The sequence below is a fragment of the Lipotes vexillifer genome, unplaced genomic scaffold, assembly GCF_000442215.2.
Source record: "Lipotes vexillifer unplaced genomic scaffold, Lipotes_vexillifer_v1.1 scaffold965, whole genome shotgun sequence".
Classification (NCBI taxonomy): domain Eukaryota; kingdom Metazoa; phylum Chordata; class Mammalia; order Artiodactyla; family Lipotidae; genus Lipotes; species Lipotes vexillifer.
In genome coordinates, this window is record NW_006769686.1 from 1,522,031 (window position 1) to 1,538,437 (window position 16,407).

The following is a 16,407-nucleotide window of genomic DNA, read 5'->3' on the forward strand; positions in this document are numbered from 1 at the left end:
GAGGTCCGCGTAAAAAAAAAAAAAAAAAAAAAAAGATAGAGGCTTGAAAGTCCTCTTTCAGGGAAGGCTGCTTCCTTGCTTTGAGAAAAATACAATATAGACCCTTTGGCCACTGAAGATGAAGCCAAGTGCTCATCCTGGAATGGAAGAGAGTTGGTGGGGAGCCACACCTCCCTGCTTGACAATAGAAAGGTGCTTGTCAAAGGTGCCTGGGAGGGCATCTCTGCAGGTATCTGGAGAGAGAAGGCGGAGAGGTACCTGGCTTTCTCCTCCCTGGGGCCCTGATGAGTTTGGGGCCTGGACCCTGGGTGGGGTGGACGTGTGCCACTCCACATGGAGAGAGGCAGGCCTCTGACACTGCCCACTGGCCTTAAGCTAAGGAGACCTGTGGAGGGGACTCAGTCTCTGGGCCTTGGGAGGAGGTTTTCACAGGTTTTTCACCACGTGTTCCCGGCTTTCTGTCGGCCCCATGCTTTCAGTCAAGTCATTACTCAGTCTGGTCCTAGCTGTGCCGCAGAGTATTGGGTGGGGGGACCCTGCGTAAGGGGAACAACAGCTGCCTGGGGAGAGCCAGCTGTGGGGCCCCAAGAAGTGAGGGCAGAAGAATGAGCATTTCATGGACTTCTGCAACATACTTAGAGAGGGCCACCCGGTCAAAGAGGGGACTTCTGCTGTCAGCTGGGAAAGCTTGCAACCTCTGGATGCCTGGGCAATAAAGGGAGGTGTGTCACCCGCTGGTCCCCCAGGGTTCCCCACCCCGGGAAAGGAAGCACAGGGAACACGGCACACCACCAAACTCTCGAAACTCGGCTTTATTGAGTTCCAGTGTCTCCCTCTTGGTCTGAGCTCAGCCCCGCTGGCTTTGATAGGTCTCTGAGACTCAACGGCCCAGGGTCTGGCAACACCCCGGCTCCACCACTCCCCTCCCCAGACACCAGGCTCCCCAGGGAGGGAGGAGGAAAGGCAGCTTCTGTGGTGTTGGAGAGAAAGAATGGGCAGCGGGGTCAGAGGCCGAAGAAGCCATACAAGCAGCAACATGCCCAGAGCACCCATCACACACCAATTCCAGCCACACACAGCCCACCCCCCCCCACCACCACCACCACCGAGAGGGCTAGCTTCCAAGCTCCCACGCCTGTCAGCCTTCTGAGACCACGCCCTGCTTAGCCGATCAGCCTTGGCTCATTCTCAGACCCCGGGACTGCCCACAGGAAAAGAGCCTCTCCGAGATGCCACAGGGCCTTGATTGGTACACTCTAACCCCGGCGCTAGCAAGAGGTGTCAGGGGAAGCAAAGCTCAGACCATTACCCCTTCATCCACATTCTTGCCACCCCTGCCAGGGACAAATCAAAGGACACGATCGCCCCATCTCACAGTGAGTTAACAAGCCGACTGCGGCTGGAACTACATGTCCCAAGATGCACAGCTCTGTAACTGTGCACCACTTGCCCCAAGCATGATCTAACAGAAAGGAGGCATGGTGCGTTGCATTCTGGGACTTGTAGTCCCCAAGAGACAGCACCGAACACCCAGGGAAGCGTTTACAGGCTAAGACTACTTCCCACCCAGCCCCCACCCACCACCCAGGCCCGGCTCTACGCTCAGCATGGGCGAGGGAGAGGAATGGAGGGTCCCCTCCCAGTGCACAGGGTTGGGCGCTGTCCTGTTGGAACTGTGCAGCCATTCTGGGTCCCGGACATCCAGCTCAGAACACATCTGGGGAGAGAGCAGGGGCGGGGTGACAGGAGAGAGGGTCAGCAGCAAGCCGTGGAGGACGGAGCTGAGCATGCAGCCCTGGGCTAGCCCTGTGGCCTCTCCCTGAGCCCTGATGCATGGTGCAGGAGGATGGGGTATGGTCCCCTCCTAAGCCTCCCTCCTGGGGCAACCTGGCCTTAACCCCCCTCTCCAGGATTAGCCGGCCTCACCTCTGGCTAGTCCCAAGGCCTGGGCCAGGCTGAGGCAGCAAGAGGAAGGGAGGAGGAGTAGGCTCCGGTTCCGAATCTGGACGGCCGAGAGGCTCCCGCCCCACCCAGCTAGCCTCCCCGGAAGACCTTATGGCCCTACTGGCCACAGAATCTTCCTCGCCACAAAGAGGCCTTCTGGGGGAAACAAGAAGGGAGTCCCAGCCAGACGGCAGTGAAAGCAAGCGATGCGGCCCACGGGGAATTGCAGAGAGAAGAGTGCCAGGGAGAAGCAGCACCAGGAGGGAAGCAACAGAGACGTCAGAGCTCAACACTGCGCAGAAACCAGGGTGGGGTTGTCTGCAGCCGGATAAGGAGAGCCGTGGCTGCCGACTCTGGCTCAGAGAACCTCAGGCCAAGTCCTCCTTCCTTAACATCATCAGCAACACAGGTGGCAGAAGACCTGGGCACAAAAGGCCTGACCCAAGCCACTAATGCCCCTTTAAACTCCCTGTCTAATAAGAATAAGTGAATCCTGGCTCCTCAGGCCCTCCCACTGCCCTGAGGCCCCCCACCCTGGGCTTTGCCAGGGACCTATCAGCCGTGGGCTGAGCACAGCAAATCCTGACTCCACGCTGGAGCGGGGTGGACCTGGGAGGGAGCACGGAGGTGGAGAGGGGCTCCTGCAACTCAGGCCACGCCCCTCTCTGCTCTCCTGACAGTGAACAGGACCCCTGGCCCCCTGAATCGGGTGGGTTGGGCCTGGCGATCAGAGGATGAGGCAGCGAGAGGCCTTCTCCTCCGGAGATGGGCTGGGTTTGGCTGTGTCACCCCTTGCACCCTCATGGGTCTCCCCCGTGCCTGGGTCGTGGTTCTGGGCCTTGGGCTGCCCCTGCCGTCGACGCTGTGCCCCCCGCCCACCTGCTGGTTTCTTCCCAGCTGCCTCCATCTCTGACAGGCTGTAGGCCATGGCAAGCTGCAGGTCCTCGTCATCCTCAGAGAGGTCGCTGTCAGGGGGTCGCGACACAGGGGTCTGCCGGACCTGTGTGGTCCCTGACCTGGAGGTGACAGACTGTTGCTGCTCGCGACGGCTCAGCTCCAAGCCCAGTGCCAGGTCATCCGGGATACCTGTGGGAGTAACAGCCACCATGAGGCCCTCTGATCCAGGCTGCAGGAATCCGGGCAGGCTGCCTCATGATGCAGCCACTCTGACCACTTACAGCCCCTCCTCTGGAACTGGTGTGCATGCATTTTGGCACCTAGCGTAGTGGTTATGAGCATGGCCAGGCATTCGGCTCCAGCAGGTATGAGCTGTCTCCTTTGGCAAGTTACTCAACCTCCCTAAGCCTCCTTTTCCTCATCTATAAAATGGGAACGACGTGAGTGCCTGCGTCGTCAAATTGTTCCAATGATTAAATAAGAGAGCCCATGAAGAGCCTTTAGCACACAGAGCTCCCAGAATCGGCGGGCATAAAAGGGTAGTCATGGTGACCATCCTGTACTGAGTGGCAGCGTTGTGGGAAGAAGAGTTCAGCTCCAGGAGCCCTGTGTCCTGAGTTTCATTCCTGGCTTTACCCTTTGCTAAGTAGGTCAAAGCCTTGGGCCTGGGGCTACTTGGGAGTTAGGGCCATTTAGCTGTGCTGAGGCTCAGTCTCCTCAAACGAAAAGTAGGGCGAATGCAAACTGCCCTGCTTTCCCCCGGGTGTTTTAAGAATACAAGGGATGTGGTATGTGCGCAAGTGCTTTAAAAATAGTCAAGTGCTCTGCAAACTCCAGGCACCCCACTCATGATGACGGCGATTAGCTGGCCCTCTGAGACTCCACAATTCTCTGTCCCAGCCCCGTTCCCCGGGATCACCATCTCCGACCCTGCCAGTCTGGCTTCCCTGCCCCAGGGGAGTTCAGAGAGGAGCCGTTAGGGGAAGGGGCTTTGGGGCCTGCGGCTTCCTGAGCGGGATTGGGTGGCAGAGCCGCTCCTCACCATTGATTGTGACAGACTTCAGCTGCCCGTCCTCCTCCACTTCCACCCGCTCCTGCCCATTCTCCATGATCCTGGGGGAGACAGCATGGTTCATTCGGCGGGCGTGCCCGAGTCCTGCGGGCGCCTGTCCAGGCTCCGGGACGTCGCAGTGGACAGGGCAGTCTGCGCTCTGCCCTCAGGGAGCTGCTCTCCAGTCGTATGCGGCTCCGCTCAACCCCAACCCACCCCACACCCCGTATGGTCCCAGAAGGAGCCCTCACCTGCGCGTCGTGATGCGGCGTCCTTGGACAAAGGTGGTGGATGTAGAAACAGAGCGAAAAGCACCAGCCCCAGGACTGAAGGAGAAAGATGAGGAGGAGAAATCTGGCATTGGGACAAAGGAGGAAGAGGAGAGGATGTCGGACAGAGGCTGTACCAGGCAGGCCGCGTGCACAGTGGACCAGGAACCTCAGTGGGGTCTCCCCGCAGCGCTGCCCAGAGGCAGGGTTCCAGAGACACAGAGAGAAGGCGTGGGCAGGTGACAAGCTGAGGCGAGGGGCTCCAGGACTCCAAACGCTTGCAAGCATGGGAAGGGACGGCACTTACCAGAGTGTCCAGGGAAGGAGGAAGAGAAGGTGAAGAAAGGGCCCGAGTGTCGGGCACTCCGGCTCTGAAGCTCTGAGAACGGGCCCAGGTCATCTGCAACGAGTAAGCAGATGAACCATCATCTGGTGAAAAGATCCCCCCACCCCTAGAATGTGTGAACTCTGCTCTGAAGTCTCGAAATATAAGCTGCTAAGCAACTGGGTACATTTCTGATCTTTTTCTTTTTTGCTTGGACTGATTTATAAATTAAATTCCTTTTTAGTATTATTATATGAAAAAGTTCCCTGGTCAATTCTGGCCACTATGAAGAATAAAGGAAGCGGGGTGGGGAATAGCTCCTTCAGTTTTATGCAGATAAGCCTGGTGTGATGTCAGGCAGACACAGCTACAAGCCCCGGCTCCGCCATCTGCTGTGTGACTGTAAGCAAGTTATCTGAATGTGCCTCAGTTTTCTCATCTGTAAATGCGGATAAAATGATCTACCTCACAGCGTTCGTTTAACCATTCAAAAAAGTGCTCTCTGTTGTTGTTTGTAATGGCATTATTACTGTCCCATGATGCTCTAAGTTTTGCTTTCATGGCTGTCACTGTGGAGGTTTAACAATGAATTATTGTTATCATTTAATAAGGCGAGTCTCTGAAGTGTCACTATAGGGTCACGCGGGTTCTGGAATGTGTAAGGTTCTGTCCCAGAGCTCACTGGATCCACCCACACAAAATCTTTTGTCCGTGGAATTCTGCTTCCCTCTCAGCCTCCCGCTTAAGGGCCTCCCAGCTGATGGAGAGCAGGCCTGGAGGGAGAAGTCGAGCTTGTCAGAGGCTGTCTGAGTCCACTCACCAAAGAGCTCTGCAAAAGGGTCACCACTCCCGAAGAACTCCCGGAAGACCTCCTCTGGGCTGCGGAAGGTGAAGGTGAAGCCAGGGCCGCCACTGCCAGCTTCCGCCCGACACGGGCCAGTACCTGAAGGAGACGCAGGATGAGGAGGGGGCTTAGGGCGTGCATCCTGCCCTGAGCCAGAGGCCCCCCTAAGGCACAGAGACTCCAGGGAGACTCCAGGAGCCTCGAGAGCAGAGTGAGAGCAAGCATCCACTGCAGGAATCTGCCCTCGCCCTTCCTCCCTGACCCACTTCCATCCCTGGGTGCCCCCGCTCCACCTACCTGCCCCAGTCAGCCCTTCCCGGCCATAGTGGTCGTAGATCTCACGCTTATGCTCTGGAAAGAGAGAACAGATCATTTCCCCCTCCCTCTGGGATGACCACCTCCCCTTCCAGGCTAGGCCCCTCAGAGGACTGGCCAGAGACTGACAATTGGGGGGCAGCAGGTTGCACAGGGTACATGCGCTACAGGTTTTAGCAGCAGCTCAGCCCTTCACATAGTGGCTCCTTCTCATCTGTAAAATGGACACAATAACAGCACCGACCTCAGGGTTGCAAGGATTAAATAAGATAATCCACCTTGCACAGTGCCTGATACATAGTGCTTCATAAATGTTAGCTAATCATTACTATGTTATTATTAATCAGGGCCTAGCCTAAATGTCACAGAGAGACCTTTCTTGACTACCTAAAACTGGTGCCTATTATTCCCTATTCCCTATCACACCACCCTGCTACGTTCCTTTGGAATAATCTTGTCTATGCATTCACTTGGTTAATGCTGGCCTTCCCTGACCAGACTGTGATAAACCCATCAGGACTTGTAGTGCCTGCTCGTCCTCCATCGTTCCTCAGTACCCAACAAGGGCCTGGCACCATAAGCACTCAGTGAATATTTTTTGAATTAATGAATGAAAGACCTGGAGTCACATTCCTCGAGCAAGTTACTTCACCTCTCTCAGCCTCAGTTTCCTTGCCTGAAAAATGGGGGTGATAAATCTTGTCTCACAGGATGGCTGTGAGGACTCATGGAGATTACAACTACCAGTGTCTGGCACAGAGGAGGCTCGGCACACCTTGGTTACCTGCCCTGCTTCCTTCCCCTTGTCAGGATCCATGCTGCAACTAGCAGACCCTGGGGAGCAGACACTGAGACCGGGGATCAGGGGAAGAATAAAAGGGTGCTTGACACACAGTAGGTGCTCCTCTGAATTGAAACAAACAAAAAAATCCCAGAGTCCCTGTGGGAGGGGGGCACTTAAATGCCAGGTTGGAAAAGGCATGGAGGAGACTGGGGTGGTGGCAGCATGGCTTTGGGAAGGAGTGTGAGGGGGCATGAAGTGGCAGTGACAGGTGCTGCCCTGCCCTGCCCCCTGCCCCTGCCCCTTACTGTCCGACAGCACTTCATATGCCTCGGCCACCTCCTTGAATTTCTTCTCAGCAAACTCTTTATTATCTGGGTTCTTGTCTGGGTGCCATTGTAAAGCCTTCTTCCGATACCTGCAGAAAGTGGGTTCAGAGGGGAGGGTCAGGACACAAACGCAGGCACTTCCCACTAGGGAACAGAACGACCCACTTCCTGTTAGCCACCATAGCCCTTCCACCCCTCAGATCCTGGTCCATGCCAGCTGCTAGGGCTGCCCCTGCAGCAATGTTTTAACGGAGTCCCTATCTCGCCCCTCTGCAGCCAGCGCTGGGACCATATACTTGTATTAGACGTGAGGATGAGAAAGCCCCAGGCCTAACGCCTCCCTGGGGCTCGCTGGGACTAGGGTTGCTAAGGACGTGGGCACATGTGGCCATGGGGGGGGGGAGGGGCACAGTGCTTGAGCATCTTTGCACTGCATCCTGAGATGGCCCAGACCTAGAGGCTGGGGGTTGGCGTAGGAATAAAGGGGAAGGGAGGGGATGGGGGGGCTGTACTGGAAAAGAGCTCACACTGCACCTTCCAGCGGAGCTTCATGCTGTAGACTTTCTCCTACTCATCCAGGGGTCTCCTTCCTCCCTACAGGGGTCGCTCTCTGAGGGAGGCCCGCAATCCTTTCTAAGGACCTGCCTGGCGCTCTCAGCCCAGCCTCTGAAGGGCCCCAGGGTGGTGGAGGGGGGGGAGGGGGTGAGTGGCTTTCTGGTGCACAGCGGAGGCACTTACGCCTTTTTGATGTCATCAGCGGACGCACTTCGCGGCACGTCTAGGATCTCGTAGTAGGATGCCATGGCAACTCGTCCGTCGTCAGGCGGGCCTCCTTGGGTCTACGGTAGAGAAGGTACAGTCAGGCGGAAAGAACCGAGAGCCCCTCCCCGGGGCTGGAGACCCCGGGGGCGGCGGGAGGCCCTCCCAGGGGGCCGCGGAGCCCGCTGGCTCTCCGCGCGGCCGGTGACTCGGCTCCCTTGGACAGCCTTATCGGCCCTCGCAGGCCGGTGCCACGGGCTATCTCGGGGCCCAGGGCCGGAGCGCCCTATCGCAGCCCCCAAACGCCAGCAGCCCGGCCCAGGTCCCCCCAGCCTGACCGGGGCCCCCCGCCCGCACCTCCTCCGCCGGGAGTCCCTGGCCTCTTGGAGCGCCCCGCCCCTGCCCCCCGCCGGGAACCGTCTGGCACCGGCTGCCCGGCTCGCGGCTGCTGCGTAGGACGCGGCAGGCCCAGCTGTGCGCGCAAGCTTGCGTCAGCGGCACGGAAACTACTAGAGACCCAGAGGAGGCCGGCTCGGCCTGTCACCTTGGGGGGTGGAGGGGGGGGGTGTGTGCTGCTGCAGGGGCTGCCGGGAGATGGAGGCGGAGCCGGCTATTTTGGGCTTGCACCAGGACAACGTCATCCCCAGATGGGACCTGGGAGACAGCGGCAGGCTCCATCCAGGAGTGACGCACTTGCCAACAAACAAGCCACCCAGCCCCTGGCCCCTCTGTGGCTTTCCTAGAGACAGGCTCGATGACCGAGGATTACTCACCCAGAGGAAATCACCACTTCAAGGGCTCATAGACTCCCCTCTGGGCCTAAATCCTCCCCCTTCTTGAGATCCCTGCCCTAAGCCCCAGCCCTCGGTCCGACTTCCCTGAGTAGGTCAGACCTGCCTCTCATAGCATCTCTTGGCAGCCTTCCTCACACTGGTCAGAGCATTTATTTGTTTGATTATCTGATTGACAGTCACCTCCCCCACTAGGATGCAAACTCCACAGGGCAGAGATTATGTCTTTTTTTTCTCACTAAAGTATTCAGGACAATAGTGGAGTTCAAAAATATCCATTGGATGATTAAATAATGAACAGATGGGAACATGTTATTAACAGTTTTGACACATTTGGGAGATTAATGGGATTAATGGGTGGTTAATGGAAAAATGGGGGGGAAAAAAGGAGAGGAAGTTCCCCAGATTCGAGGTTTTTCTTTCCAAACTGATCCTGAGTAGACCTCCTCCACCTTAGAGTGATTTCTGGCTTCAGGTCTCATGGGAAAGTTAGAGAACCTTCTAGAACTGGCTCCCACTTGATATCCAGGCCAATCCACAAGCATTAATTGAGCATCTTCTATGTTGTAGATGCTGCCAGGATGTAAAAAGAAGACTGCGGCCCAATCCCTACCTTCACAGAGCTCCAACTACCAGCCCATCAGTATAGACCACTGGGAAACCCCAAGGCTTTGGAAACAGACCTGGGTTTGCAACCTGGTACTATTGTGTGACAAGAAAACCTCTAAGGACTCAGTTTTTCCTCCCTAAATACAGGTAACGCCTAGGGCTGTTTGAAAGTCAAATGAGGTATGGTACATAGTAGGTCTTGGTACAAATGTTCTCTGGCATCGTGACTGGCCCAAGCAATACTGGTTATGTGAATCCAGAAGAATATTTTAGGCTGGGTGACCCAGAAATGCTTCGTCAAAGAGAAGGGCTTGAGCCAGACGTGAGAGAAGAGCCTGGTGTGTGTTTGTCCAGTTTTCCTGGCTGCTCACAAGCCTGAGCCTCCTACCTACCTACATCTGGCAAATTCCCATTGCGTAGGCTTTGATGGGAGCCAGGCCACTACCTGCCACAAAACCCAACACTTGCTCTCCCAGACTTCCTGGCTCCAAGGTGTAGGCAAAAGCCGGATGTTCTGCCAGTTGGAAGCTCCAACTGGGACTTGGAATCTGGAGCAAGTCACAGAGAAGCAGGGGCAGTTGAGAATTCATTTCTGCAGTGGTGGCAAGCAGAGCCAGCAGTGGCCTCTAGTGTCTGGAGGAGGAAATGTCAGCCTCGATGCCTGGGTGAGAGGAGGCCTCACTGCAGTGGGTGGAGGGGCCAGGGGCTTTTTAAGCAGGCTGTCCTGTGCCCTGACCTTGACTGTGGTGCTGGATGCCCAACTTCCCTTGGTGCCTACTTGTTTGCGGAGACTTGTTTGGCAGCCCTTGTATTGATTCTGTATGCTACCCAGTGTCTCTCTAATTGTGTGTGTGTGTGTGTGTGTGTGTGTGTGTGTTGTATGTATATGTGTGTGTGTCGGGGGGTCCTTTTCTTTTTTTATTTTGCTAGAGTTAGTTCCTGCTGTTTCCTGACTGACCTTGGTATAAGAGGAAGGAATAGATTAGGTTAGGTCCCTCCAAAATCTTCCAAATCTCTTTCTTTTTACTTCTCTTATCTCAACAGACATTTGTCTAGCACCCTACCATGTATGTGGTTTTATATTAAGAGTAGGAATACAAAGAGCTTTAAGTTTCAGTCCCTGTACTCAGGGAGATGAAAACCTCGTTGGGACACAGACAAATGACAGCCAAGGGAAATTATGTGGAACATATCTAGCAAGCAAAGGGTTAATTTCCTTTGTTCACAAGGAATTCTGACAAATTTATGAGAAAAGACAAACAATGCAGTTTTTTAAATGGGTGAAGGGCACAGACAAGACAGTTCACAGAAGAGAAAGTACTGGCTTTTAAATATGAAAAGATGCTCAGTATCATTCATAGCAAGAGAATTATAAAGGAAAGCTGCAGCAAAATACTTTCACTTCTTGGATGATTGACAAAGATCAAAAAGTAAAATGTCGTAAGGACACAGGCGGTCTCATACATTGGTAGTAGGAGGGGTATTTGGATATAACTTCTAAAGAGAGCAGTATGAAGTATATATCAAAATTAAAGGTGTATAGGGGCTTCCCTGGTGGCGCAGTGGTTGAGAGTCTGCCTGCCGATGCAGGGGACACGGGTTCGCGCCCCAGTCCGGGGAGATCCCACATGCCGCGGAGCGGCTAGGCCCTTGAGCCACGGCCGCTGAGCCTGCACGTCCGGAGCCTGTGCTCCGCAACGAGACAGGCCACAACAGTGAGAGGCCCGCGTACCGGAAAAAACAAAAAAATTAAAGGTGTATAGCCTTTGACCCAGCAATGCCAATTCTAATAATTTGTGGTTGTACATATGTGCAAAGAAGCACGTACAAGGGTTGCAGCATTCTTTTCATAGCAAAGGATTAAAAACAACCTAAATACTATATCATTAATAGCAGACTGGTTAAATAAGCAATGGTACAATGTACTGTGGAATACTATATTGTCACCTAAAAGAATAAGGTACATCTATATGTACTGATGTGCACCATCTTCTAGATTTATTGTTAAGTAAAAAAAACAAGATGCAGGGCAAAGCGTATTTAAATGCGTGTGCACACATTAGTATATACATAGATGTCTGGAAGGGAGTACTAACCAAAAAAGTGAACAGTGGTGGCTGCCAAGAGGGGAACAAATGAAGGGGGACTTATTTTTGCTGTTTGTAAATCTCTTTGGTACCTTATGAGTACTGAAGCATGTGCACATAGTAACTGGTCAGATGTAATATTTTTAAATCTAGCTGGGGAAATAGGATATCAGCAACAAGCTAAGTGCTATGGTACAAGGCAGTCCATGCCAAGTACTGAATGAGTGATAGAGACAGCCAGTAAGAGGGAGAATCTAGATGAGGGAGAGGTCTCCAGTGCCGGATGGGTTCTGGGTGACTGTGATCTAACCTGGAAAGAATGGCAACACTGAGGCCAGCAGGGGGAGGTGGCGTTCCGGAAGGAGGGAATGCAGCTTCGGAGGCAGGCATGCTCCTGACACATTAGAGGCGAGGGAGTAAATGTGTTGGGTGGAATCCAAGGTTGGGGCTCTGTCTCTTGTGTCTGCCTGCAAGAGGTAATTGTACCCTGGCTTTAGAAGCCTCAGGGATGACAGCATTCCCCTGCACTGAGGGAGTCCCCAGGAGCCAGGCTGGGTGGCGCTCCCAGCTGTCCCATGGAGATCTGGGTTGCCACCTCCCCACATCCACACCCAGTCCAACCTAGGCCTGCCAGGGCTTGCCTGCAGAGTTAGTAGCTGAGAGGCCTCACGGGGTCAGAGAACAGGTGGCCATCCATCTGCCCAGGGTGAGCTGGCTGGTACAGCCATCAGGAGGGGAGCCTGGCCACCTCTGTGGATGCCCAGCCGTGTTGGGTGGTAAAGATCTCACCTTCCTCAGAGCCCTCCCTCCTGGCCTCTCCCAAACCCTTACCTCACCTATTGGATGTCAGTGGCAGGGGGCTTTTAGAGGACACTGACAACCCCAAAACCTGGCCCCAGAGACACCTCTGCCCTTGTTCAGCCCTGGAAGCTGGGTCCCTCCTCCGCCCCACATGCCCTCTACCACAGTGCCTGGGCAAGGAAGTGTCAAGCGTCACCCCCTCCCTGCCTTCGAGTCACCTGAGTCACTGTCTGGGCACTGCAGAGCTGGCAGGCCCTGAAGAGGTGGCGTCTGGAGAACTGCCTGTGTCTGCTGAGGGCAGGAGGGGAGGACACCCTAGGAAGGGGAGGGCAGCAGCATAAGCTTTGGCCCAGGCTGACCTGGGTTTCAATCCCGACTCCTCCACTTACTAGCTGGGTAACCTTGTGCAAGTCACATGACTTCTCCAAGCCTCAGTCGCCACATCTATAAAATGGGCATTCGTCGAACAAGTCTATTTAACAAATTTGAGAATCTGTGTGTCAGACAGCATTCTGGGTCCTGAGCATAGAACAGGCCTTGTTCCTATGGAGCTTCCAGTCCAGTGGGTGGGTACAATAACTGTATTTACCTCAGGATTAAAGAAGATCGTATGGATGCAGGGCCTAGTATACTAGGTGCTGAATAAATGACAGTGATTTTTTCTGGTGTTTGAAAGGCTCCCCAAATAACCTCTCTTCCTTCCCCAAATTTGAAACCAGTTAATAGAGAGAAAGACACAGGCCAGAGATTTGAAATTCAGTCCTTTCAGAGAAAAAAAAAAAAAAAAAAAAATGGGTTGGAGGATATAGCTGAGCTATTCAGCCAAAATGGGTTTCTAAATAATTAAGCTATCCTCCTAACCCAGAAGGCGCTGCAGAAAATCCACATACAAGGATTTTAGGGCAGCCACCTGGTTGGAAGTGTGGGCTTAAAGCTGTGCATGTGGCATAGTTTAAAGAAAGGTGATTTGTCTTTATCAAAAAGTGATGAATGTGACGGAGATTACAGGGAGGTAAGCTCCCCCTTGACGCCCATTCTCCCGTTGTTGCTTCCACTGTACCAGTCCTGCCTTCATGCCAGCTTCCGGACTCTCTGCACTGCACACTGAAGAAGACAGGAGGGTGGGCTAGTGAGGACCAGCTGTATCAGACCACCCCAAGGCACTACCTCGATCCCCTGGCCTCACCAGGCTCTTGTTGCAGCCCTGTGCAGCTTGGACCAACTTCACACACAGACAACCTATCAGCGCCTCAGCTGCCCACGGGTCCCCTGCTGACCCTGCAGCCCAAGTGTGTGCAACAGGCAAGTTAATGTTTGGTGAGGCGAAGGTTTAACCAAGGGAAGAATGGAGCCAGTGCAGGAATTCCCCACCCTCACCTCCTCTCCTGCCCACTCTCCCAGGGAACGGTCTGAGATGCCATTTATCCAGCTACATCTTCTCTAGGGTGAGTTGTCCCTCCTTCTCTGCTTTACCCACCTCAGCCCCCATTCTACTCCGTGGAATTGCACTCATTAATGAAATCTGAAGTCAGATCTGCTTTCTGGGGAACCCAGGCTAAGATACCAGCCTTCCTATCTCTTATGAAGGAAAAGCCCCCCACCCCCATGGTTTTTCCCAAGAGGAAAAGACATTTGTGAGACAATAAGGCCATAGCACTTTATTTAGGACAGACACAAAGGACTCCCCCAGTATTCATCCCCCTCCTCCTCTTCTCCCTCATCCTCATCCTCATAGGAGTCGATGCCCACCTCCTCGTAATCCTTCTCCAGGGCAGCCATATCCTCCCGGGCCTCGGAGAACTCACCCTCCTCCATGCCCTCGCCCACGTACCAGTGCACAAACGCCCTCTTGGCATACATCAGGTCGAACTTGTGGTCCAGGCGGGCCCAGGCCTCAGCGATGGTGGTCGTGTTGCTCAGCATGCACACGGCACGCTGCACCTTGGCCAGATCACCCCCGGGCACCACAGTGGGGGGCTGGTAGTTGATGCCAACCTTGAAGCCCGTGGGGCGCCAGTCCACGAACTGAATACTGCGCTTGGTCTTGATGGCAGCGATGGCGGCGTTGACATCCTTGGGCACCACGTCTCCACGGTACAGCAGGCAGCAGGCCACGTACTTGCCGTGACGGGGATCACACTTCACCATCTGGTTGGCAGGCTCGAAGCAGGCATTGGTGATCTCTGCCACCGACAGCTGCTCGTGGTAGGCTTTCTCTGCAGAGATGACTGGCGCATAGGTGGCCAGGGGGAAGTGGATGCGAGGGTAGGGCACCAGGTTGGTCTGGAACTCTGTCAGGTCCACGTTGAGGGCCCCGTCGAAGCGCAGGGAGGCCGTGATGGAGGAGACGATTTGGCTGATGAGGCGGTTGAGGTTGGTGTAAGTCGGGCGCTCGATGTCTAGGTTGCGGCGGCAGATGTCATAGATGGCTTCGTTGTCCACCATGAAGGCACAGTCTGAGTGCTCCAGGGTGGTGTGGGTGGTCAGGATGGAGTTATAGGGCTCCACCACGGCTGTAGACACCTGCGGGGCTGGGTAGATGGAGAACTCCAGCTTGGATTTCTTGCCATAGTCAACAGAGAGCCGCTCCATCAGGAGTGAGGTGAAGCCAGAGCCAGTGCCCCCTCCAAAGCTGTGGAAGATGAGGAATCCTTGGAGTCCTGTGCACTGGTCAACCTAGAAAGTGAAGGCGAAGAGAAACATGGGATGTGAAGCACAGCTGACCAACAGCAAAGAACCAGCTTGTGCTGTTTGAGATTTCCCCAAAAGTTTCATAAAATCCTTGGAAGACTTTTCCAAGGGCACAAAATAGACCTTGATAAGGAGGTCCCACTCTCTCCTCCTTGTCTCTCTTCCTCTCTCAAACCTCCTGAAGCCTTTCACAGACAGCTCTCTTGACTCTTGTATCATGGTCATTTTTGTCATCATAACTTGCCAACTCCACCCGGCTTCCTACCCGTGCCCTCTGATCTAACCAGATGTTTCTGGAGGGCTTCCTTACTGAGATGAACAGCCCAGTAACCTGATCCCCGTCCTTGCTGGAGGCCTAAGTTGATCAGAGAGGCTTGAGCTGGTATTATTTGGATCCCTGTTTTTCACAGGGCCTTCTGCCCACACACCTACAGTACAAGGTGACGTTCTGGGACTGTTTATGGGTGCTCATATCTTGGCCAAGCAGCCTATCAACTGGTAGCCACTCTGCCCAGCATCGGGCCACTTACTATAGCAGATAAAAGGGACACCCAGCTCCAGGCTGGAGCCCACACTCTGCCTCCCCTCCTCACTAGTCCTGATCCTGTGTGTTTAATTCCTGTCCGGGAGACTCTCCCAAGGATGGAAGCTGCCCTTCCCCCGTCTGGTCTCCAGACCACTTCACAACAGGAATCCAGATTCCCCCCTCCCCAGCCCTCAGCTCTTCTCTCACCAGCTTCCGAATCCAGTCCAGCACCGTGTCGATGAGCTCCTTTCCGATGGTGTAGTGGCCACGGGCATAGTTATTGGCAGCATCTTCCTTGCCGGTGATGAGCTGCTCTGGATGGAAGAGCTGGCGATACATGCCCATCCGAACCTCATCTGCAATAGGCAGAATTTTAGGTCCCCCTCCCCTTGCAGCCTGGCTCCTGGAGCCCCAGGGTACCCAGAAGGGGTGGGGCACCAGGCCGGAAGTTCTACCCTAGAGGAGCCCCATTCAGCCTGCGGTCACTACCCTTGACCTTAAGTGTACTTCAACGAAAAGGAAAGGGATGTGGAGTGACCTTGAGACTCTGGAGCTGAGTGACAGCAGAGCTGGAGTTCTGATTCGCTGCAGCAACTGGGAACGACAAACCAGTGCTCTCCAATTATGGAGGAGGACTTGCTGTGGTACCTGGGACAAGGCCGTGGCAGGGGCTGGTCATCACTCACCAATCACAGTGGGCTCCAGATCCACAAACACCACCCGGGGCACATGTTTGCCAGCCCCAGTTTCACTAAAGAAGGTGTTGAAGGAGTCATCCCCTCCCCCGATTGTCTTGTCGCTGGGCATCTGCCCATCTGGTTGGATCCCATGTTCCAAGCAGCAGAGCTCCCAGCAGGCATTGCCAGTCTGCACTCCAGCCTGCCCCACGTGGACTTATTACACTCACACTGAGTGGACAAAGGGCAGAGAGAAGCATATCATGCCTGGACACGATTCCTGCCTTCCTTCCTTGAGTGGTTCCCTGGCTGAGAGCAAGAGTTCCTGGACTCTGCTCTCGGTGCCCCACGTCCCGGGGGTGGGGGGCAGTGGCGGGGGGCAAAACCCTCAGGGGAAGCAGAAGACGTGACCAGTTCTAAGATTATAGAGTCTTTGCTCAGTGACTAAGCATCTTGAGGAACATTGAGGGGCTCAGATGAGTCTGACAGAGCATGATAGGCAACTCACCCATGTCCAGAAAGAAATTAGGGGCCATTAGTAAGGAACACAAGATCCAAGTGAGGTTTCAGGGGTCAGGGATAAGGATGAGGTTTAGAAAAGCAGAAAGAACTCTGGGTTCATGTTAAAGCCAGGAATGCCAGCAAGGAAGGGGAAGCTGGGCCTGGAATGGATGTGGGTGTGCTGTGCTTTCCTTTTGGGTGTGTGTGGTT

The 16,407-nt window shown here is 54.4% G+C and overlaps 2 protein-coding genes across 3 annotated transcripts; both read right to left on the reverse strand.

Annotated features, from left to right (window-relative positions):
• Positions 1 to 797: 797 nt before the first annotated feature.
• Positions 798 to 8,073, reverse strand: DNAJB2 (DnaJ heat shock protein family (Hsp40) member B2). 2 transcript variants are annotated; one of them, XM_007445812.1, is made up of 10 exons: positions 7,872 to 8,018; positions 7,494 to 7,594; positions 6,735 to 6,844; positions 5,628 to 5,681; positions 5,307 to 5,429; positions 4,469 to 4,561; positions 4,144 to 4,246; positions 3,884 to 3,954; positions 2,824 to 3,030; positions 798 to 1,717 (listed from the first exon to the last, which is right to left on the reverse strand). In XM_007445812.1, exons 2-10 carry the CDS (start codon positions 7,556 to 7,558, stop codon positions 1,707 to 1,709), a joined length of 837 nt encoding a protein of 278 aa, XP_007445874.1. In that variant the 5' UTR covers positions 7,559 to 7,594; positions 7,872 to 8,018; the 3' UTR covers positions 798 to 1,706. The 2 variants fall into 2 exon arrangements, with proteins under 2 accessions (XP_007445874.1, XP_007445873.1); XM_007445811.1 differs by lacking the exon at positions 798 to 1,717 and having other exon boundaries at positions 2,672 to 3,030; positions 7,872 to 8,073.
• Positions 8,074 to 13,464: 5,391 nt separating this feature from the next.
• Positions 13,465 to 15,930, reverse strand: LOC103082790 (tubulin alpha-1 chain-like). The gene is made up of 3 exons (XM_007445853.1): positions 15,706 to 15,930; positions 15,227 to 15,375; positions 13,465 to 14,478 (listed from the first exon to the last, which is right to left on the reverse strand). Exons 1-3 carry the CDS (start codon positions 15,824 to 15,826, stop codon positions 13,465 to 13,467), a joined length of 1,284 nt encoding a protein of 427 aa, XP_007445915.1. The 5' UTR covers positions 15,827 to 15,930.
• Between the last annotated feature and the right edge of the window lie 477 nt (positions 15,931 to 16,407).